This window comes from Mytilus californianus, unplaced genomic scaffold (assembly GCF_021869535.1).
Source record: "Mytilus californianus isolate M0D057914Y unplaced genomic scaffold, xbMytCali1.0.p SCAF_19, whole genome shotgun sequence".
Classification (NCBI taxonomy): domain Eukaryota; kingdom Metazoa; phylum Mollusca; class Bivalvia; order Mytilida; family Mytilidae; genus Mytilus; species Mytilus californianus.
Genome location: NW_026262667.1, coordinates 1,095,384 through 1,119,040, shown reverse-complemented (window position 1 = coordinate 1,119,040; position 23,657 = coordinate 1,095,384). Strand labels below are relative to the sequence as shown.

Below are 23,657 nucleotides of genomic sequence, written 5' to 3'. Positions count from 1 at the left end.
TCTCGTTTCTCGTTTTTTATATAGATTAGACCGTTGGTTTTCCTGTTTGGATGGTTTTTCACTAGTAATTTTGGGGCCCCATTATAGCTTGCTGTTCGGTGTGAGCCAAGGCTCCGTGTTGAAGGCCGTACTTTGATCTATAATAGTTTACTTTTACAAATTGTGACTTAAATGGAGAGGTTTCTCATTGGCACTCATGCCACATCTTCTTATATCTATGTGTTATGATTTTCAATGAGACAACTAGTCATACAAAGAAGAGGCCTACATTTATCATAATGATTTGATGAGTCCGGTTTACCTTTTACGACACACAACTGGTCATGGATTGTAAGATATTTTCCTTTATCTGTAAAATTTATAATCAGATAAAACGTATGACAGTAAATGTTATGTAGATGAATGGTTACTACAAAACCAACAACACATTAGTACTCAGGCATCCGATATTTTGTGTTACTAATCACTAATTATTTTGACATTCTACGATCATTGACTTTTGATTTTATTATTTTGCAAATCGTACTGAATAATTTCGATTATCAAATGTTATATCAAAAAGGAATAAAATATCATGTAGGTACCAGAAGTATTTTTAAAAAACATGATTTTCTTTAATGTGACTGGCGACAAGGATAAAAAATGTGTTATTTTTCAATAGAGCTCATCTGCAATTGGAAGGGAAGGGAATAAAAATGAACACTTTGTTCTTCCGATATATATGTAAGTTTGTTAGTACACATTAAATTAGCAGTTGAAAATCGAGAAAAAAACCTTAGTCAGCAATATTATTGATGTAATCATTTTCTGTTAATTTACTGTTCTTAAAATCATTCGAAACACTTGGGTTTTTCTACTCCCAGACACAATAGCCTAGATTGACAAATATTTTTGAACTTTGTAATTTATTTGTTCTTTCAATTGTTTTGTATCGAGTGCTACTGATGAATCTTGTTTTGATTCGAGTGCACTGATGAATCTTGTTTTATGCGAGCACCACTGAAGAATCTTGTTTTATTCGAGTACCACTGAAGAATCTTGTTTTATGCGAGCACCACTGATCAATCTTGTTTTATGCGAGCACCACTGATGAATCTTGTTTTATGCGAGCATCGCTGTTGATTTTTTTTCATTTAAGCGCCCCTAAAGTTATCTTATGTAGACGAAACGCTCGTTTGACGTACTAAATTAAACGCCTTGTATCTATAAAATGTTGCAACCATTGCACTTATGCTGATTAACTTTTCGTCCCTGAGGGTTTCACCAGCCCATATCTCAGAACTTCCAGGAACTTCTGGGTTTTCAATGTTTTTGGAATAATTTTGCCTACCAATATCATTTGCATCGAGCGCCACTGTAGAATCTTTGTGTAGACAAAACGCGCGTCTTGCATACTAAATTATAAGCCTTGTATTTTCGATGAGTTTTTATACATACTCTACATGTAAATTAAGTAAAACATATAACAGTATAAAAGATTTTATTACAAATAACAGAAACGTAATAAAAAAGTGTGGTTTGGAATGTGAATAACATACCATCACACGGTTACACAAGGTTTTTGGCAAAAGATAGAAAAGAATGGTTTGCTTAAATAAGATGCATTACAGAATAATAAGTATACATTTGTTTATCGAATCTTAGTGTCTACTGATTTAATATTTACCTCTTCGTTAAAGCGGGAAAAGAACATCGTTTAAAATTCTTCATATAAAGGAAAGGCTAAAATAAATTTCCTAAAGACGAATTTACAGATAATCTATCATTGCTTGAATTCGTCTTGTAATTCAACCAGTTCTACCCAGAAATATAAAGTTTTGATTACGACACATTAATTCATTTGTTGTGCATGATTTCCACTAAAGATATTTGGGTTATTATACTATGTGTACTAAATCCTAAAAAAACTTTACCCCTCCCAACAAATTATAGAAGTGATATAAAAAAACTATGGCGAGCGTACTAGCTCTCGGTAACTTTTAATTGAATTTTCATTGTTCCCAAAATTATTCTTTTGAAAAACAACTTCAGGCGTACTGTCTCTCACTAATTTTGAAAAGTTAGTTTTAATGTTCCCAAAGCTAAAACTTTTGGAGAACTGCCGAAAATATAATGAAATATACAATCACCCTCCTCTACTTTCACAACTCTTATACAATGAAAGCATAAATAATTTTTATACAGATGAACATGAAGTTAATGAAGTTCTAGTAACAGTACTAATACAACACCAAGACTTAAAATTATTTAAACTTTATTCAACATAGAAAAAGCACCATATAAAGGATAAATGTCTTTCTAGTTAAGGCGGAGATGCAGTTAGAAGTGAAATTTGAAAAGTATTTTTTTCAATGAAAAACCAAGCATTCATACACAAGCATACACAGGAAGATAACTTCTCTCTTTTGAAAATAAATTTTTAATAAATTTAATTTAGATCTGATTTTTATAAAGATAAATACTACTTTATGCGTACAAAAAGTTTACAGAACTAATTAATTCATACTTTGTAATAACACAATACTTAGAAGCACCAACATTAACCAAAGGTATTACAATGGAAACGTGTAAGATTGTTTTCTATAAAAGAAATTACAAGTCTTCAAGTGAAAGAGATTTATTGAAAGGGCTTGACTTTAAACATGACTAATCGTTAACATATGAAATTACATATGTATAAATTTGTAAATTTACCAAAAATTTGGACAATTTGGTACATTAGTAATTGGAAAGCGATAATTGTATTTGAACTAGCAGGAAGATGGCAAGGAAGTAAAACATTATATTAAAAGTTAGTATGTCATATCGTTAGCTTTAAAAACACAGTTTCACTGCATAATTTCGATCGTCAAATTCAGAAATACATAATAATGTTAAAATTAATTCAGAAATTTTCAGCCGCAAAAGGTTGAAATAGTTTGGTTTTTCATATTGTTAGGTTAAAGTAGTCAGTAGGTATCTAATAATTCTTTCCTACACTATTAATCATTAGCACAGTTTTTCCTGTTTTACATTTAAAAGTTTTTTCCAGGGATATTTATTTGTATCAACAAAACATCAAACAAAAAACAATATATACTAAATGAAAATACAACTCTATTATAAAAAGAAGGATAAAGTATGCCTAACGAGGCAAATTATAAAACAAGTTTTACGCTTTGTGTTAAATAAATGATATATTCACATATTATGAAAAAATATGTATAAATCTTTAACATGTAATAATACTTAATTATGAAAAATAAATTCATATCTCTTGAAAGAAATAATTTAAAACACTTTGGTTTATATCCCCTGACATGACACTGGAATTTTAAATAAAAAATAATCATATAAAAAACGCATACAATCAGCTCATTAAGGGTTATATCACAATCAAAATTTGACACATATATTTGTGGTGGGGTATTTTAAGCACTATATACAAAAAGCAGCCAGAAAGTACATAAGTAACCCACACGTTATTTGTTCATTTATGGATTTAACTATCAGATTTTTCTCAATAATCACTCCTAATCACACTACAAATTACATTAGCATTAAATTAAAATCAATATGATTTTTCAAAGTAATCGACGAAATTTTAAGAGTATTGTATAATAAATTGGTCCGATACGTAAATTGGTGTTTGAATAGAATTTGGTTTTGTTTTAAGCTTCAGTAGCAGTGTGCTCCTCTTCTGGGAGTTTTATAATAGGAATTTCGTGAACAGAAAATGATTGTCGAGATTCTCGAGGAAACTGGTTTAGCCATCTTTCCTCTTCCTCTCTTTCTTCTTCCTCTTCTTCTATGCTATCTTGAGGGGACAAACGTCGAGCTGAACTTGCACTACTATCACTTCCTAAGCTAGCACTTCTCATTTCCGGTGCTAATCGATCTCTTCTGCGATCATCGATAAACATAGAATCAGTATGTTTTCGGTGTAGTCTATGTTTGTTAAAACGAGATGACCTACGTAGGTAAGAAGCATAAGCACACTTTGGTTCGAGTTGTGGATCGTATCTAAGAAATTCTTGAAATATTTTGTTTGTTTGTTCATCAATACTGTAGTCTCTATTGGCTGAAAAGGGACCGTCTTTATTGTCACGGTGGGATTTAAAAAACCTAGAGAAAACAGACTTTTTATTTGGCATTTTGTTTTCCTCGAAACTGTCACCGGATGGCTGGTCCGACTTTGAATCAGATTCTGGTTCATTGATGCTTTCATATATTTGAACGATCTGTCTCTCTCTACTATATTCACGTCTCTTTTTTGAAGCAGTTTTGCCATTGCGTCGGTCAAAAAATGTACCTCTCGATAAATATTGTTCCCCAGACGGACCCGCCTCCTGACTTGACAACGAAAACCGCCTAAAAGCATCGTCGTAAATATAATAAGGCTCTACTTCCCCCGCACTATGATTTCGTTTTACGGCACCATTTGGTGGAGGTGGATGTTGAGTTTCTAATGATTTATAACCACTATCAGCTTTCATCTGCATGAGTCTGTTGCTTTGTGTTTCATTGTTACTGTCTGTGTTATCCGTTGTCGAATCAAAAGATGTCACTGGTTCAAATCGACTTAAATCTGATACATTTTCATCCGTATCACATGTCTCTATACTGTCGAAACTGTTATCTCGACTTCCACTTTGTTCAGACTGTTTTAATCGATTTGTTAATATGTCTTTATAACTTTGTTTTTCTTTATTTTCGCCGTTTTGAGGTTGAAACTTTCCACAACCATTCTCAGATTCACATGTTTCAATTTTTTGTCTTTTTGAACTACCAGAATGAGACTCAAAGTCAGAATCTTTTACTTCACATTCTGGCGATTGGTCTGGTGATGTCATGTCTTCCATACGGATAGTATCACTGCATTCCTCCTCTTCCTCAAACGTTGCCCTTAAGTTCCATAACTCTCGATATTTTCTACTTCCGTTTAACGTGTCCGTATCATCACTTTCTGATAAATGACAAATGTCGATATCAAATTTTTCAATCTCCAGTCGTTCTAACTGATCTTCGTTTAACTGTTCAATACTACCTGTGTCGTTATATCGAACTTTTGAACTTTCAGAGGAGCTTAGTTCTGATATAACATCGAAGTCGGTATTATAAAAAGGTCCTTCGAACTCTGTAATTTTAAACATGTCATAATCGCAAATGTGATCAAAACTCTTTGCTCTTCTTGTTCGTTTCTTCCAACTGTCTTGCTTATTCAATGCAACTACCTGCGACAACGATCTACCCCGTTTTTCTGGTTTATGTCGTTGTAAGTTGGGATCACTTTTAACGGGTGAAAGGTTTGGTTGACGATGTATCTCGACAGAGACCTGCTTTTGTATTGAATCTTCTGGTGGCGAATCATCATCACGTGGAAATACATGGAGTACGTCATTTCCGGTTTCAGTTGGTGATTCTTCAAGTTGTATCTGATGATATTTCCATTCCGATTGTTTTCCATTTGAATTTTGACAATTTACGTTTAAAGAGTACTGACGCGGAACATTTTTATCTATTCTTGCTCGTTTAAGATGATGAAAATCACCTTCGGTATACCTGTAAATAAATACGAAAATTAATTACTTAAACTAAAATAATATTTGGTGTTCGAATGCGAAATTCAGTATATATTTTAAGCCGTAATACGGAATTTGCTTTATAAAAAAAGAAAACTTTTGTATTACATAAATATGTCAAGGACTACAAACAAGTATGTGAACTATTCCCGTGTGTCGGCAATTATTAGAAATAGACTTCATGTACTAATAAGCCTGCTACAGATTTTTGTTATATTTCTTCATAATTTAAACAACTTAAGTAGATGTTAGGATAATGTTTAGGTCCCTTTTTTGCATTTTCATTCTGAAAACCCCCCATAACGACTATATATTAACTGCTGAATCACAATTATTGTCCTATTTACCAATTATTTCAATTTGGGTTGCTCATCAAATTTTGTCAATATAACGTAACTATAAACAACTGCCATACAAGTGGGAGGTTTAGCTAGCTATAAAGCCATGTTTAACAAACAGTTTTCTCCGGAAATGCCTGTACCAAGTCAAGAATATGACAGTTGTTTTCCATTCCGTTGCTAAAATAGTCTGTTTGATTTTGTCAGTTTTTATGGACTTTCACCTTTTTGTATTTACCTTGGAGTTTGGAATTTTTGTTTAAACGTTTATATGGTATAATTCGTCCTTATGTATACCTGTACATTTACAGGTATAGTCCTTAGAGTTATTAGAATAACTGAAACATAAATTTATGACACATATTTGTGCTCTCTGTGTTTCATTTTGGTATAATACTTTCTATATATATATAAAAAATATTTACATAGAATCATCGTCGAATGCGGATGCCTGAATTGAAAAAAAAATCGTAAGTGACAAATTTGTGAAATAAATCATGCTCTTTATTGTCATGCTGTGTAATCTTAGAAAATTTAAGGTATACTTACATTATGAAAGAGGGTATCAAGAAAAGGGTGGAGAGAAAAAAAGGGACGTCGGTAAAGAGGATGATCAAACTGCTGAAATAAACATGCAAAAATGGAGTAAAGTAGGGTAATTAATAAAAGATTGATTAGTAAAAGCAACGTCTTAATCAGAAGGAAAGAAAACAACATGAATATATCATAAAAATATAAACGAAGAATTTCAATATCAAATTAATGTGAAGCTGAATTTTAGAAACATTGATTTGCGCTGGGTCAGCAGTTTGGCCACACCTTCTTCCTTGTTGACGTAATGTCTGACGTTCCTTCTTCTTTTCATCCAATTTGAAGGATACTCGCCTCCCTATTTTAATTTCTGGTTCCTCTTCAGCTGTCTGTACGTTAGTCGTCTCAATGCTTGGTTTTATTTCCTTGTAAGATACTAGAACATAGAAAATTATGAATCTTTTAGTGAAAAGTAGTTTTAGAAGGTAATTGGTGGACTGTATATACATATATTCTTAACACATAAAATTAAATCTTTTTTGAAGCAAATGGTAGATTATAATTTTTTCAAGCTAAATGCACACTAATTCTGACTCATAATTATATTTGACCACTGAATTATTTGTTATCTTCATCTGAGCGTTTATCTGAAGAAACGAAGTTAAAAACATGCTGAATTTTGGGAAACCTCATTTTTCTATTCATATGTAGTCTAATTTTTGGTGGGGTTCGTGTTGCTTAGTCTTTAGTTTTCTATGTTGTGTCATCTGTACTATTATTTGTCTGTTTGTCTTTTTATTTTTGGCCATGGCGTTGTCAGTTTGTTTTCGATCTATGAGTTTGACTGTCCCTCTGGTATCTTTGGTCCCTCTTTTACAACAGGGGCAACGAGTGGAGTAGGGACTCCTTTTACATCAAGTCATGAGTTCACCTACGGTTTATCTTGAGATGTGTGTTGCTTTATCTTTATTTCTGTATTGTTGCTGACTATTGAATGTTGATTGCACGTATTTAGAGCGCGGTGTTGTCCGTTTTTTTTTTCGATTCTCCCTCCTTAAGTTTGTACTTCCTCTTCCAGCTAAATATTTTCCTCTAAGTTTACAGCATTATATAAACCATTATTAAACAACTTTCAATAATAGTGTCTTGTCCTTGTTCAATAGTTCCAACATTTATAAATATTAGTATTTCGTACTTATCGGGTATAAGTATGGGTTGAATATATCATAATACAATGTTTATCTTAAAATATAAAATGTATAATATCCAACCTTTATCAAAATCAGATTTGAGCTGTGTTGTTTCGTCTGCCTCGTTAATTTCACTATATCTCTCCAGCCTATTTAAATGAAATAATTATAAAGATAAAGTAAAATAAAAAATAACCAAACTAACAGATTCCAGTATCGAGTATACGAATTATTGACATTTAAAAAGTGTAATTTGCAAAAATTGTTTTCTACATTTTTTTAAAGTATAATTATGCACATTCAAGTCATCATAAGTTGAACATTCTTCATTTTCACTAAGATGCAATGTATAATTTTTCAAGACCTATGTACGCCCATCTCGTAATTTTTCCCATTAGCGAACTGCGCGTCTACAGTGCTGCCTTCATGAACTGCTCGTCTACAGTGCTGCCTTCATGAACTGCTCGTCTACAGTGCTGCCTTCATGAATTGCTCGTCTACAGTGTTGCCTTCATGAACTGCTCGTCTACAGTGCTGCCTTCATGAACTGCGCGTCTACAGTGCTGCCTTCATGAACTGCTCGTCTACAGTGCTGCCTTCATGCTTAGTGTGTTTGATCAAATTCTAGTTAAAAAGTGCTTATTCATGAGATTTTTCTAGATTACACTACTTCCACTTATTTCAGCATTACCTAGTAAATTCTAAATTATGACCTATAGTCATCATCTGCTTATATTTCAGCTGTTTCGATTGTTAATTCATTTGTTGGATAACGAATGATAGAATTTATAGAAAGAAGTTACCAGTTGGAATGCAATTTATTGATTTTTTTTTACCAGCGTACGTTCCTTCGAAGACATATGTAGTGGTATCGAGCAATAACAAACACACGCTTTAGTGAACGCTAGAGTCTGTCTTGATTTTGGTGTGTGTCATGCATCGATAAGTTAGTTTGAGACACCAAAAATAATTTTCAAGATGAAGAATATCAATAGAAAGCTATTCATTTAATATTTAATATCTAATTATTTACTAGTATTCTATTGGATTACTGTGTCATTGCAACCATATCATATTAATATGTTTCAAAATATTTTAAACTTTAAACTTCAGTTTCTTTTATTTCACGAAATTATAATAACAAGAACTTTCTGACTAATTTTAAGTGCCTTTAAATGATTATCGCTTGAAGCCACATGGTGACCGTTATATATTTTTCTTCTTTCTTGTTTATATTTGTTAGGCTTGAAGCCACATGGTGACCGTTAAATATTTATCTTCTTTCTGGTTTATATTTGTTAGGCTTGAAGCCACATGATGACCGTTATATATTTATCTTCTTTCTGGTTTATATTTGTTAGTTTGCTGTCACATTTACAATATATTTCCGTATTTTCATAAAAGGAACAATAACCGATCTTTATGATATCGTGACCATTTCTTCTTTTTTACAACTTCCTGAAATCGATAAATCGAAAACAGGACTTTTCATATATATATACAGATTTTTTGAACTAAAGAATTATTTTCGGAATGCAATTAAAAGATCGTACATATGTAATCTAAAGATACGATTCTTTTGAAGAAAAGAAATTAGCCTGTTCTAGGCTTTGACATATGTCCTAAATACTAAAAGTTTAAAACTTTAATTCGTATAGCATTGTGTTGTAGACATTGTATTCACTGACATATTTGCTAGAGATGTGGTAAGATATAAAGGTTGTAGGTATTGTATTCACTGACATATTTGCTAGAGATGTGGTAAGATATAAAGGTTGTAGGCATTGTATTCACTGACATATTTGCTAGAGATGTGGTAAGATATAAAGGTTGTAGGCATTGTATTCACTGACATATTTGCTAGAGATGTGGTAAGATATAAAGGTTGTAGGTATTGTATTCACTGACATATTTGCTAGAGATGTGGTAAGATATAAAGGTTGCAGACATTGTATTCACTGACATATTTGCTAGAGATGTGGTAAGATATAAAGGTTGTAGGCATTGTATTCACTGACATATTTGCTAGAGATGTGGTAAGATATAAAGGTTGTAGGCATTGTATTCACTGACATATTTGCTAGAGATGTGGTAAGATATAAAGGTTGTAGGCATTGTATTCACTGACATATTTGCTAGAGATGTGGTAAGATATAAAGGTTGTAGGTATTGTATTCACTGACATATTTGCTAAAGATGTGGTAAGATATAAAGGTTGTAGGTATTGTATTCACTGACATATTTGCTAAAGATGTGGTAAGATATAAAGGACAAAAGTAAATGTTACTTTTGAAATGTTAAATATAAAAGTAAGAAGATGTGGTATGATTGCCAATGAGACAACTCTCCACCAGAGACCAAATGTTATAGAAGTTAACAACAATAGGTCACCGTACAGTCTTCAAAATTGAGCAAAACACATACCGCATAGTCAGCAATAAAAGGCCCCGAAATGACAAATGTAAAACAATTCAAACGAGAAAGCTAACGAAAAACAAATATGAAAAAACGGTTTCAGAAACCCTTTTAAATTTGAATGAAATAGAAAAATAAAAATATATATATCATGATACCCTGATCTGTCCAATTGGGGTCAAACTCTAGGATCAAAGCTTTATGACGTTCTGATCGCAGTGCTCCGATACAACTATCAAATGGACAGATTTGGATTATTTCTGGTGAATCAGCAGACTGACGTGTGTCACCAAGGCATGCAGTCGATGTAAAGCGTTAAATCATTATTTACATAAAGTCTTCATACTCACTCATGATTAATTCTTGGACTTATTGGGACACCATCCATAGATCCTGTACTAGGTTCGGAGAAAACATCTGAATTGATCGTTTCGTATCTTTGTAACGTTTTAAATCTACGGTCTCTGTCCGATAGTCTACGGCTACTATAGGAATCTTGTCTACCATTACATTACCAAATTAAAAAAAAACCATAGATTAATATGACGTTCATAATACTAGTACTACATTTTAATTAGATGTAATGATGATTTTATTTTTTTTAAATATAGTACCTAGTTTGAAATATTGATACATCTTTAATTATCTATCACGAAAACGGTTAACAGAAATAGTAGTTTTAATATGATTTCAGATACATGTATCTCCAATGTTATATAACTGTAAAATTACCAAGGAAACGTATCATTATAATATCATTTATTAATTTATTGCACGAAGAGATATTTGTCAATTTCATTTTAAGTTTAGCATGACGTCCATTTTCACTGAACTAGTACACAATTTTATTTAGGGGCCAGCTGAGGACCACCTGCGGGTGCGGGATTTTCTCGCTGCGTTGAAGACCCATTGGTGGCCTTCGGCTGTTGTCTGCTCTTTGGTCGGGTTGTTGTCTCTTTGACATGTTCCCCATTTACATTCTCAATTATATTTACATTGTATATTACATTCCCGGCATTTGGTGGTATTCGTGTTCCTCAGTCTTTAGTTTTCTATTTTGTGTTTTGTATATTTTGTATACTGTTGATTGTTTTTTCCCATTTTGTTTGCCATGGCGTTGTCAGTTTGGTTTGTTATTGACTTTTGTATCTTCCACCTCTCTTTTACACCATAACTTATGTTTTCTTACCTTTTTAAGATGATGGTATGGAAGTATTTCTGCGATTTTGATACAATATAAACATAAATGTGGGTTATTTCATTTCGTGGTGATAACTTTTTGTTTAAATATGCAATTAAATGTTTTGTTTGATTTTGTGTGACTATTAACTGTACTTTAAGACCAGACCTGTGACATTATACTGTTTGCTATCTTCATGCCATTCCATCTTCATGCCTAATATACTAGTCAACAAAAGAAACGATACAAGGCAACGTATTTTCGATATATAATGAAAATGGATACACTGTATCAAGGTAAATAATTGCCCAATTGGTCTAATATTTACAGAGTGTTTTTTTTCTTATCAAAGCCATTGATTTAAGGCAAATATGCGAATTTTTGTTGTTGCAATTTTTGTTATTTCAAAAATCGTATTTTCACCCAAAAATTTAAAAATCGATATTAGAACTTAAAACTTTAAACTTAAACATGGTCTGCTTAAAATTTTGAATGCCTTTGCAGATATTTGAATACTAAATTCTCATCTTCGAAATTCAGTGTCGACTTTTGTTATCATTTTCCGCAAAATAAATTTGACCCCTGTGTTCAATAACACGGTATTTTCTCACTTTCCAATTTGGTCAGATTCTTTTAGTCATATGCATTTGCTTTGCAGATGAATGTATTTCATTCAATAATTTAAAAGTTTTTCCTATTTATTATATTTTATGATAAATTGGAATTCAAACTTGTGCATCGTTACTTTTGTTGACTAGTATATATCATGTGTTGTGTTACAACTCTTGTTTCTACTGACGAGGAAAGGTAACACTAGGCCACCGAAAGCTGAATTTTTTAGTTCAGTCTAGGTGGCCGAGTGGTCTAGAGCGCTGGACACAGTACAGGCGGTGTTGTCACGATATTCCAATAGCATGAGTTCGAATCCCGGCGAGGGAAGAACAAAAATTTGCATCCGCAAATTTGCAGATTTAACATTGTTGTGCTGATATTTAGAGTAATTATGAATATAATATGTGTTTTCAGCCGTGTATCACCTTCACTGGTGATCCAATCAATGGATCTCTCGTAGAGTTGTCACTTGTTTAGACATATATATGTTTGGAAACAGCGTGATATAAATTGTATAAATGAATAGATTACCTTCTAAAATCTTTATTTTTCTTTACACAGTATTTACAAAAGAGAATTACAGCTATTACTATTATGAGTCCACCGAGTACCCCGGCCACAAGGATGCCGATTGTTATCTCTGTGGCAACTTGTCCTTTGACAGAAGTATATCTCTACAACGAAACCCAAATATAATCAGTGTCGATATGTCTTTGACATTTCAATAAGGGTTACTTGTACAACAAAAACGTAGAAGAAGATCGTTAACTTAAGGGAAAGGGTATGCCAGTTTGAACTGTAATATAAAAACTTTAACAAAAATTTACAGACTCGTTTATATGAGGGTCTGAATGGGGTCCTTAATTTCTGTATTCTTATTTTCATGGCATTTTTCTTTATCTTTAATAACGCTTATTTTGTAAAATTTTAATGACAATTATATTACTACTATTTTTTTCTGTGATTCTATGATTTTTTTCTTATTCTGTACATCATTCATTTATGTAATTAATATTGTAATGCTTAATTCTTTTGATTTCCACGGTTATTTTTTATTTTTTATTCTTTTGCACCCAAATATTCTCTGTTCAAATTTTTGTTTCGTTTATTTTTCTCTATTCATTATTTTTTTTCCATTATTCTCTATTGCGTAAACCCTATCCAGATCGTAAAGATTGTTCTAGCAGGACATACTCTAATTGTCTCCCTTTCTGTCTGGACTGAATTAAACATCGATGAATAGAAATACAAATATCTAAAAATGTATAAACTTATATCAAATTATGAAATATTATTCGCATTCATATATATTTGGTTCAATATGTCTAAAATACTCACCGATTGGCCAGGAACAAGTGTCGACTGTCGCATGTCGTATTAACCATTTATGATGTTGATCATTTCCTAGAATATACAAAAACATATGCCGTCACCGTGTCAACTAAAACAAACATGGCTGATCTATTTTACAACACACATTCAAATGCATTATGCCGGCATTACACAAAATTCATAATAGAATTTGATGATTCCTCAAGTATTTTCCAGATAAAATATACAAATATCGATATTTATGGATCGATCGATATTCTGAAGCAAACGATACGTCATCAGCTGCCCTCGACATAACAATGACTGGTTCAGCGTTGAAAGTAAAGTTGTGATGGCATTAAACTAACACCCACACACAAACAGCAAATAAAGATTCATTCAGTTTCTGATTGATCATATTAGATATGCATTATATCAATCATGCAAGAGAAAACCAATACTGATTTTATTGAGAATTAAGAGATCATACAAATTAGACTGATTACAACAACGGTATTCTGTGACGTAGGAATTCTGTATAAATTGTCGGATATTGAAATGAACAAAATGTGTCAAAGCAAGAACGGAACTATTTACTTGTACTAGAAGCAATACAGATTAATGTTTGGGGTACTCACAAATGGACGGAAGAGAACAATCAAGTCGCGAAAATACACAAAAGATCGAGCTCAAATGTTAGTTAATAGAGATTTTGATCACATGAAGGAAACCATGGCTTTATTTCATATTGTTACCCTAGTACCCTTGTTTTTGACGTACAGTTAAGTGGTTTTTTTTCTAAACTGATTTTGTTTTTGCGTTTTTACATGCATGTTTTGTTATTCAACTAATTGATGGACGATTTAGGTGCTCAAAATCTAGTTAAAACCCTCCATCTGTTCACGTGTCAGTCCCAGGACTGGACCTTGTCAGTGGTTTTCTTGGTTATATCTTAAGATTCTGTCTTTAAGGGAACTGGAATTGATGACAGATCGTTGATTGTCTATGTATGAATATTTGTTTTCTGTACTCTGATTTAAAGCAAACTAATTGTAAACATACTGATCTATTGCTGAAGAGCGTATGTTGACCTCTTAATGCATTTTGGATTTATGGGGCCTTGTGTGTTGGGTTGCTGTCTCATTATCGTATACAGAACTTATATTCTGATTCATAAATGATAAACATTTAAAATGCTTACTATTAATATAATGAAATATAGCAATGTATATAACCACTGAAATAAAAACGTAACCACTTTGTGGTTCATATAAACAATGAATCGAAATATTAAAAGCGTCAACTATATTAACCACATGCTCACATTATACAAGCATTAAAAAATTACAATGTAGTGACGAAAGATATATTTTTAAATAACTTTCCAGCTAAGTTGAATTCATTGCACTTTATCAAAATCAATCAAATAATTAAAATATAGTTTAGAAGCCAAGCTTTGATAAAAAAAAAAGTATGTAGGTCAAACGTGATCCACTGCTGCTAATCGATTTCTTAACTAATTCCGGATACACTTTTAAGTGAAATCGCGTGAGATTTTTATAACCTATGCTGACGTGACTTGGGATATTGAAAGCGGAGTAGATGCAAAATTTGACTGCATGAAGAAAGAGGAATGCATTTTAAGACTCAATAAGTTGTAAAGCTTATTGGTCGATAAAATAAAATCTCTACTGAAACAAAGGACGACAGTGGACCGAAATTAGCTAAAAATTCTAGAATAATAATATTTTTAGTGGACCACAAAATAATTAATGAAAAATCTACATGCAACCTTTTTGCAACTAAGTATACCGAACGCAAACAATTCGCCAATGACGGAATAGAGGGCATTTCCTTGAGTTAGACAAATGAAATCTAGATTTACGACTGTAATACATAAACGCTGATTCAGTGCCAATTAAGCATGGCTGATAAATCAATGCGAAAGCAAACCAACGGACCCAGAAACCCAAATACACCTATAGACATTTTGAATATGCAACAGCTGGAATGATTTATCCTTTCAAATTATGTAAGTGTTGACGAACTGATTACCGAACCCGTTATATATATAAAAGATTATTATATCCAGTCGATATTAAAATCTCGTATGATAAAGAATAGCAATTATTAATAGGTAGGAATTAGTTTTAATCAAAAAATAGACATGGAAATTATGAAGCTAAGACCCTAGGCTAAATTGGTCACCAAATATTTTTTTAAACCTGACGTTTTTGCCAATATCTTGTCCATGATGGGTCAAACACCTCCGCTTATTCCGCTCCTGACGTCATTGGGATACCGATGAGTTCCTGAATGATGCATATTATATAAAATTACATTTACATTTTTTCACAAGACAAACCAATTAAATGTAACTGTGCTTCATTTTATGTCACTTCAAAACGATTGCAAAATTGAGACATTTATTTTCATACTTCTTAGTTGTTATGAAATTTCCTTTAATTTAACAAAAATGTCTAAAGAAATGAATACGGGAAACAAAACTACTGACCAACAAATGATAAAATTGAGAATGGAAATTGGGAATGTGTCAAAGAGACAACAACCCGACCATAGAACAGACAACAGCAGAAGGTCACCAACAGGTCTTCAATGCAGCGAGAAATTCCCGCACCCGGAGGCGTCCTTCAGCTGGCCCCTAAACAAATATATATACTAGTTCAGTGATAATGAACGCCATACTAAACTCCAAATTGTACACAAGAAACTAAAATTAAAAATAATACAAGACTAACAAAGGCTAGAGGCTCCTGACTTGGGACAGGCGCAAAAATGCGGCGGGGTTAAACATGTTTATGAGATCTCAACCCCCCCCCCCCCCTATACCTCTAGCCAATGTAGAAAAGTAAACGCATAACAATACGCACATTAAAATTCAGTCCAAGAGAAGTCCGACGAATTGTCGTTTTTTCCTTTAATGAACATCTAGAAAACTAATAAAACCAGAGGTACCAGTTTATCTTAACAGTATACGAGGTGCTAGTACGTTAAACTATTTTGTGTTAAAGTAAGTAACGAGATATGAACTAGAGATCGTAAAATAACGTTAAATACATCGAAACTATAGGTATAAGACTGCTTGCACTTAAAAACTTCACAATAAAATCGAGGAGGAAATTATTACATAAATCCGATATTGGAATCCCTACTGATAAGAATCATGAGAGAAGCTTCCGGTTAATATTGCACCACGGAAATGTACATTGTGTGTTTTCAAATGACTGAGCGCCAGAATTGATTTTACCTTAACAGTGCTTTTCCAATTAAATGACTCGTACTTTAAGAGAAAAAGATCAAATCTATTGAACGCAGTTGTAATTAGGTAAATAAGGTTCTTAATTAATCGTTCGGTGTCAGTTCAATTGATTTGAAAGACCTTTGTACTTCATTTGGTGGTGTGCCTTCATATGCACGCTGCGATGAAACTGGAGACTCCTGGAAAACGTATCCCTCACCTGGCAATAATCTTATCCAACGGTAACTCAGTGGCGGATCCAGGATAGGCCGTAGAAGGTGTACACCTCCCCATTGGTCGCCATTTTTTTCTAATGTTTCTCACGATTGATTTTTTGTCAAAACATTTTCCAAATTTTTTTTCATATCTATTACGTTTTCTGGAATTAAGTCCCCATTTTTAAAATCCACCATCCGTCTCTGGTTAGCTTGTCAACGTATAATGGTTCCTCCTTAAAGAAATATTATTTGAAAACTTTTCTATTTACAATGCTTTAAGTATGTTATACCCTTTATTACGTCGGAATAAATACTGTATTATTTCTTCAAGTGGAAAAAAATATTTCAGAATTCCAGGAACTCCTTTTCCATGACAACCTTGAGGGATCAATCAGGTGACGTCGTATTTGCACTGATAAAAGGATTCCTTCAGGTATAGAATAGAATCCTACTTCCTCAATAAATCTCTATATTATGATCGCTAGTCATGTCGAATGTTTAAGTCCAATGTTTTATGGTAGTCAAAAACGTAGTCATACCGTATACACAGGGGGGATGAAAACTGTGTCATCAACAATTAATGTTTTGCTTACTTTAATTTTCAACTGAGATAATTCATCAAACTTGTCCTTATTCGTAACGAGTCAATTGACCTTAATTAAAAGATAGAAAGGGAAATCGAGTTTCTGTTGCTCTCGTTATAATGATAGATTTCTTCTGTATATCAAAATAATTTATCTGTGACCTTTAAATGCAAGACAATAGAGCACTTGACAACTCATTAGTTATAACAATCATGTTACAGCCACGTACTTTGAATGTTAAATGTCAATGAGGTGTTCTCAGTTTCTAGAAACATAAATTGTGATCCGTAAAACAATAATTTAACAGTTGATGAAAGAATATGTCGGTTCCTTTTTTGAGATATTTTCTGGGGAAACTAACAGTACTCACTTAAACAGGAGTCGTATCAGTTTCTACAGTGATCTTGAAAAACGACCACCTACACCTTAAAATTCGTCGGGATGATTTCTGTAATTGTCAGCCTGTAATTTAATGGTTTTCATTTGTTGCTGTATATCATATTTGTTTTTGTTTACATAACGTTCCTACTGTTTTTATATCCCTAGGCTTCAAATGCTTAGGTGTGGGCGTTTCGGATGAAAGTATATCCAGTCATAGGACGCACGAAATTTATAAAGTATTATTGTCAATTACCAAAAACTATTTGTTTTGTGTAAAATGACCTATATAACAACTAGGGAATCGAGTGAACTCCAAACGGACCGAGACCCGGGAGCATCGACCGGATAAGTAAGCGTCTTGGATGGAGAGTTACTCATTGGCACTCATACCACATCTTCATATTTCGATCTCCTATATAACAACTAGGGAATCAGTGAACTCCAAACGGACCGAGATCCGGTGCATCGACAGGGTGAGTTAGCGTCTCCTATATAACAACTAGTGATTCGAGTGAACTACAAACGGACCGAGACCCGGTGCATCGATATTGTAAGTAAGCGTCTCCTATATAACAACTAGGGAATCGAGTGAACTCCAAACGGACCGAGACCCGGTGCATCGACAATAATATTTATAATATTTGTAATATTTATTACAAATTTTCTATCATTTGTTTTCGTTTTTTTCTATTCCGATAATAATGCCTTTTCCCTGTAAAGTCCGTCCAAATTTGTCAATTCATCCTAACCTGTAGCTTTATAACAAGGTAGGTGACCTATACTATTAACTATATGTTTGAAAAAAAGAACAATATAAACTACTTTGTGGTAAAGTATGAAAAAAATAATTCGTTTTTTTTATACCCCCTTTCTACTTTAAGTTCGTCCTGAATATGCATAAAATATTTGCCACTGGACGTTAAGCTATCAACAATCAATCATACTACCTTAAGAATAAAAGACAAACTCCATCAATGGAACATAGACAAATGAAAACAAACCATCTATTATTTCATACCCACCGTTAGGGTGATACTTAATTATTTCAAATGAATGTATTTTCAACCCTTGCTGAATCCTTTGTTTTACCTTTTGTAATTTTCTGTTGAAATTTACCAATATTATATATTCGAAGAATGATGGTCATAAGAAATCAAAGGAATAGCGCCGTATCACCTTCAAAGAAACTAGAACTAAAACAAATCTATTGTATACACAATGCACATGTATATAGTTATTTTATAACTCGTGTACTAATTTGTACATTTACCAACAAATGCATCAATTTTGAAATAGTTTGATCACATTACTTTATTTAATGTCTATAAAATTCTATAGATCTACGCGCGATTATTAACGCCTACACCATCATACCTAAAACTTTTTATGATATCTTTACTCTGAGGAAAACGTGTTCCATAGTAGGAGTTAGTTGTTCTTCTACACAAAGACATTAACACCAAAAGGTCGAAACCGTACCGCATATATAGATTTATTAATCTTTAAGGATATTCCTAATCATCTTTACAAAAAAAGCTAAAATCGTGTTAGTCTGAGAGTTACTTTCAAAAGAGCAATTGTCAGTTGAATTAATAGACTATAAATAAAAGATATGTAAATGCCAATTGGCTAGCAAGCTTTAACTATAAGTTGATTACAATAGACGCAATTATGCGTTCATTTTGAGTTCCTATATTTTCAGTAAATTTGAAAGAATGTTTTAATCCATCACCTAAATAATAAAATAAACGACTGTTACTTCAATTCCCTTGGTTATTACGCTGTTAAACTTTGTTGAGCATTATTTTAGCTCATTTCAGAGTTCATTCATTATTTCCACTTTTTGATATTCAACTTCGACTGATATTGGCTTTGCTTGTATAAATGTGAAACAGATAATTTGGGAACTAGCTATGCCTCTTAAACAATTCCACAATATGAGATTTTTGGTGAAAAACTGATATTCATGTATTATTTATTATACTATTTATCCTCGTATTATCGGTTTTCGCCCTATTAAGAACGCATTGTGACGTCACAATTTCCATTGAAAAAGAAAGCATAGTACGAATTCATATGACGTACAAAAACATATGATCTGACCATAGTTTGTAAAGGTCAAAGGCATATACTTATTCAGTACGGAATGGTTTTAGCTATTTATTTCTGGATCGCGTGACAGAAAAATTGATTTCTTATTTCTACCTAATTAAAAACAATTTAGCTTCAGCAATACAGATCACCGCTAACATCACGTGTTACGTGTATTGATACCAAAAAAAGGCACTTGTAACAGAAGATCTTTTATTTTAGTTGCAAGTCACACTGACAAGTCTTTTGACGCAATCAGAAAATAATATTTAATATAGACGCCAGGTGCTTACATTGCGAGTAATACATATCTACCGACTTGATGTCTTAAAACTATATGACACCGAAATCTTCAAAGACGGAGAGGATATGAACTTTTTTTAATTTGTAGGACCGTTTTTGAAGTTTCAGTAGGGTTCATCAAAAAAGTTGTGAATGATACCCTTTCGTCATACTTTAAAAAGGACTGAACAGAGATTGAAATGTTACTTTTTTCAATAAAAACAAATATTAGATTAAAAAAAAATAATTCACAATTTGTATGAAAATATACATAATTGCTCTCATTTTAAAAATCCAAATATTCCATAGCACACCAACAATATTTGGATGCGCGAACCACATTTCAACGTAAGGCTGCGTTTGACCTATTTATGTATAAGTCAATATAATCATCACCTCAAATATGTTTTGTGTCGAGAGAAAGAGAGAGAGATTTGTCAAGTTTTTATGCCCTCATGATGTTTTTGATCTGTGGAAAAATATCGTTTCCTTTGTTGCACAAATCCATCTCATACCGTGCTGTCGCCTTCTAGCAATGATACCCTAACTAGTTATCTTTGAAACAATAGTCTTTTTGATTTAATATTGCCATTAAACTTATTTGAATAATCGCTTACAACCATGATGAATCTTTCAAATTCTAATTTTACTAGTACCTAATAATGTGTCATGTCTATATTCAAAACTGAACTAAGTTGTACTTGAAACATTGTCAGTGGGTGGTCAGAATTGGACTCAACCATCCTTAAACATCACATTCTCAAATCGTCCGGAAAGAATCGACCTCAGGTCATTATCGAAATATGTCTACGTCATAATCTATGTGCGTTTAGTCCTCTGGCATAGATATATTTTCTTACGACTTAATGTGCATTCTAATTTCGATTAATAACCGCCAAATATGCAAGAGATTGTCAGCCATAGAAGTGTATGAACCTTTAGAAAAAAAAGCTGATGACTATGATTTCTGCTTCCCTCATATTAGGAATTTGAAAATAACATGACCTATCCAATTTGAATCGGAGTTAGTGGGAGGTAATTGAGTAGAATTTAAAAGAAAATCCCTAATATTAAATATGATACATGTATAAAACCAAGGCCAGTCTCCTTTGTATAATAGTGATGAACACAATGACAAAACATCACTGCTACTCCTGATTCATCTCGTCTTGGATATTATACGTACATGTACAAAAACCAATCAACTGAGGTCATATGGGATGAGTTTCACAAAACGATCTAAGGTCATTCCACCTAGTAAAGATTGATTATAAAAAGATTCATAAAAATAAGACAAGTATGAACATTGAGTTATTATTCATTAATATGCAAAGTGGGTTTATACATGTATTTATCCTAGACAAAGGAAGATGACCCCAGTTCAGTGTTTTAATTATTTTAGACTTAGTATAACCTCCGATCATTGTTTTATACTAATTCAAGTCCATCAGGGAAATGACCTGAAGTCATATTGTAATGCTAGTCCTGTACATGGTAAACACAACAGATGACCTATGATAAATGTGTTCTACATTGGCATAAAAAGGGGGTGACCACGAATCATTGTATTTGTAAGCACTTATAGGCAAATACAGTTAAATAAATATTCAGCACTATTATACATAGGGGACCAGCTTGGGCATTTGTGTTTAATACATGTATCGTTTAAAGGATTTCTAATCATTTTCTCTTGATTTCAGACCATTTATTTTCAAATTGTTTTCAACCCTCCCCTAGCACCGATTCAAATAGGATAGTTCATGTTATAGTCATAGGTCACACTTATTGTCCTATTCCTGATTCAAGCGTAGCAATTAAATCATATATTTTGTTCATAAACGGTTCATAATACCATTATGTAGCTGAGGACCTCTTTAATATTTGGCGGTTAAAAAGACAAAGAAGAATGTTCATACGCACTTAGTCTGAAGACCATATCTCTATGACGTTGACATTTTCTGTGGTAATGACCAGACTAATGGAGTGGATCACCTTATCTTGATTCTTACCGGGCGTTTTACGAATGCTTCCCTTGAACAATTGTGTGAATAGCACCGAGCTGACTGCGTCTGACCCAGTCCAAAACGTAATCGACCATGTCTGAACCGTAGTTGACCGTGTCCGAACCAATACTTGACACTTTTCTTATTCAGACTTTTGTCTACGTTGTCCAAAATTATATTTGACACTATTCTTAATATATCTTGGACTGCAGAGTTCGAACTAATATTTGACAGTATCTTTTATCAGATTTGAACTTCCGAGATCGAATTTATTCTTGACAGTATCCTTAATAATACTTGGTCTGCCAAGTCCAAACTTAAACAAGACAGTATCATCTATCTGACTTGGACTACCGAGTCCGAACTTATATGTACTTGACAGTATCCTTAATCAGACTCGGATTATCAAGTTCGAACTTATATGTACTTGATGGTGTCCTTAATCAGACTTGGACTTGGAGTCCGAACTTGTATGTACTTGACAGTATCCTTAATCAGACTTAGACTACCGAGTCCAAACTTTTATGTACGTGACGGTATCCTTAATCAGACTTCGATTATCAAATCCGAAATTATATGTACTTGACAGTATCCTTAATCAGACTTCGATTACTGAGTCCGAACTTATATGTACTTGACAGTATCCTTAATCAGACTTGGACAACCGAGTCCGAACTTATATGTACTTGACAGTATCTTTAACAGATTATCATGTCCGAACTTATATGGACAACCGAGTCCGAACTTATATGTACTTGACAGTATCCTTAATCAGAATATATATATATATATATATATATCAGATTTATCATTATGGAGTTTTTAAAATTCTACTCGGTAGACAAAGTTTTCAATTTAGACTTGTATATATATATATATATATATGTATACCCAATGCCAGTCTCCTTTGTATAATAGTATTAAACACAATAACACAATAACCATTGCCTATCCCTTTGTATTTTGATGTAGAATATATACCCCGAGGTGATTCACTTTGTGTCTGAACTTACATGTACTTGACATAACCCTTAAACAGACTTGAACTACTGAGTTCGAATTTAAATGTACTTGACAGTATCCTTAATCAGACTCGGATTATCAAGTCCGAACTTATACGTACTTGACAGTATCCTTAATCAGACTCGGATTATCAAGTCCGAACTTATATGTACTTGACAGTATCCTTAATCAGACTTGGATTATCAAGTCCGAACTAATATGTACTTGACAGTATCCTTAATCAGACTCGGATTATCAAGTCCGAACTTATATGTACTTGACAGTATCCTTAATCAGACTTGGATTATCAAGTCCGAACTAATATGTAATTGACAGAATTCTTAATCAGACTCGGATTATCAAGTTCGAACTTATATGTACTGGACAGTATCCTTAAATAGACTACAGAGTCCGAACTTATATATACTTGACAGTATCCTTAATCAGACTTGGACTACCAAGTTCAAACTTATATGTACTTGACGGTGTACTAAATCAGACTTGGACTACCGAGTCCGAACTTATATGTACTTGACAGTATCCTTAATCAGACTTGGATTACCGAGTCCGGACTTATATATACTTGACAGTATCCTTAATCAGACTTGGACTACCAAGTTCAAACTTATATGTACTTGACGGTGTACTTAATCAGACTTGGACTACCGAGTCCGAACTTATATGTACTTGACAGTATCC

The 23,657-nt window shown here is 32.9% G+C and overlaps 1 protein-coding gene across 3 annotated transcripts in view; it reads right to left on the bottom strand.

The window, feature by feature from the left end:
* Nucleotides 1-1,889: 1,889 nt before the first annotated feature.
* LOC127727033 (uncharacterized) overlaps nt 1,890-23,657 on the bottom strand; it is a 28,117-nt gene continuing 6,349 nt past the window's right edge. For 2 of the 3 annotated variants that reach the window (XM_052234424.1, XM_052234426.1), the window contains exons 2-7: nt 13,166-13,231; nt 12,359-12,501; nt 10,386-10,535; nt 7,702-7,769; nt 6,719-6,866; nt 1,890-5,541 (exon numbers count right to left, since the gene is read on the bottom strand). In XM_052234424.1, coding sequence (XP_052090384.1) covers nt 3,651-5,541; nt 6,719-6,866; nt 7,702-7,769; nt 10,386-10,535; nt 12,359-12,501; nt 13,166-13,198 — 2,433 coding nt within the window. In that variant the 5' untranslated portion in view covers nt 13,199-13,231 and the 3' untranslated portion in view covers nt 1,890-3,650. The remainder of the gene's footprint in view (nt 5,542-6,718; nt 6,867-7,701; nt 7,770-10,385; nt 10,536-12,358; nt 12,502-13,165; nt 13,232-23,657) is intronic. The other variant, XM_052234427.1, reaches the window with a different exon arrangement.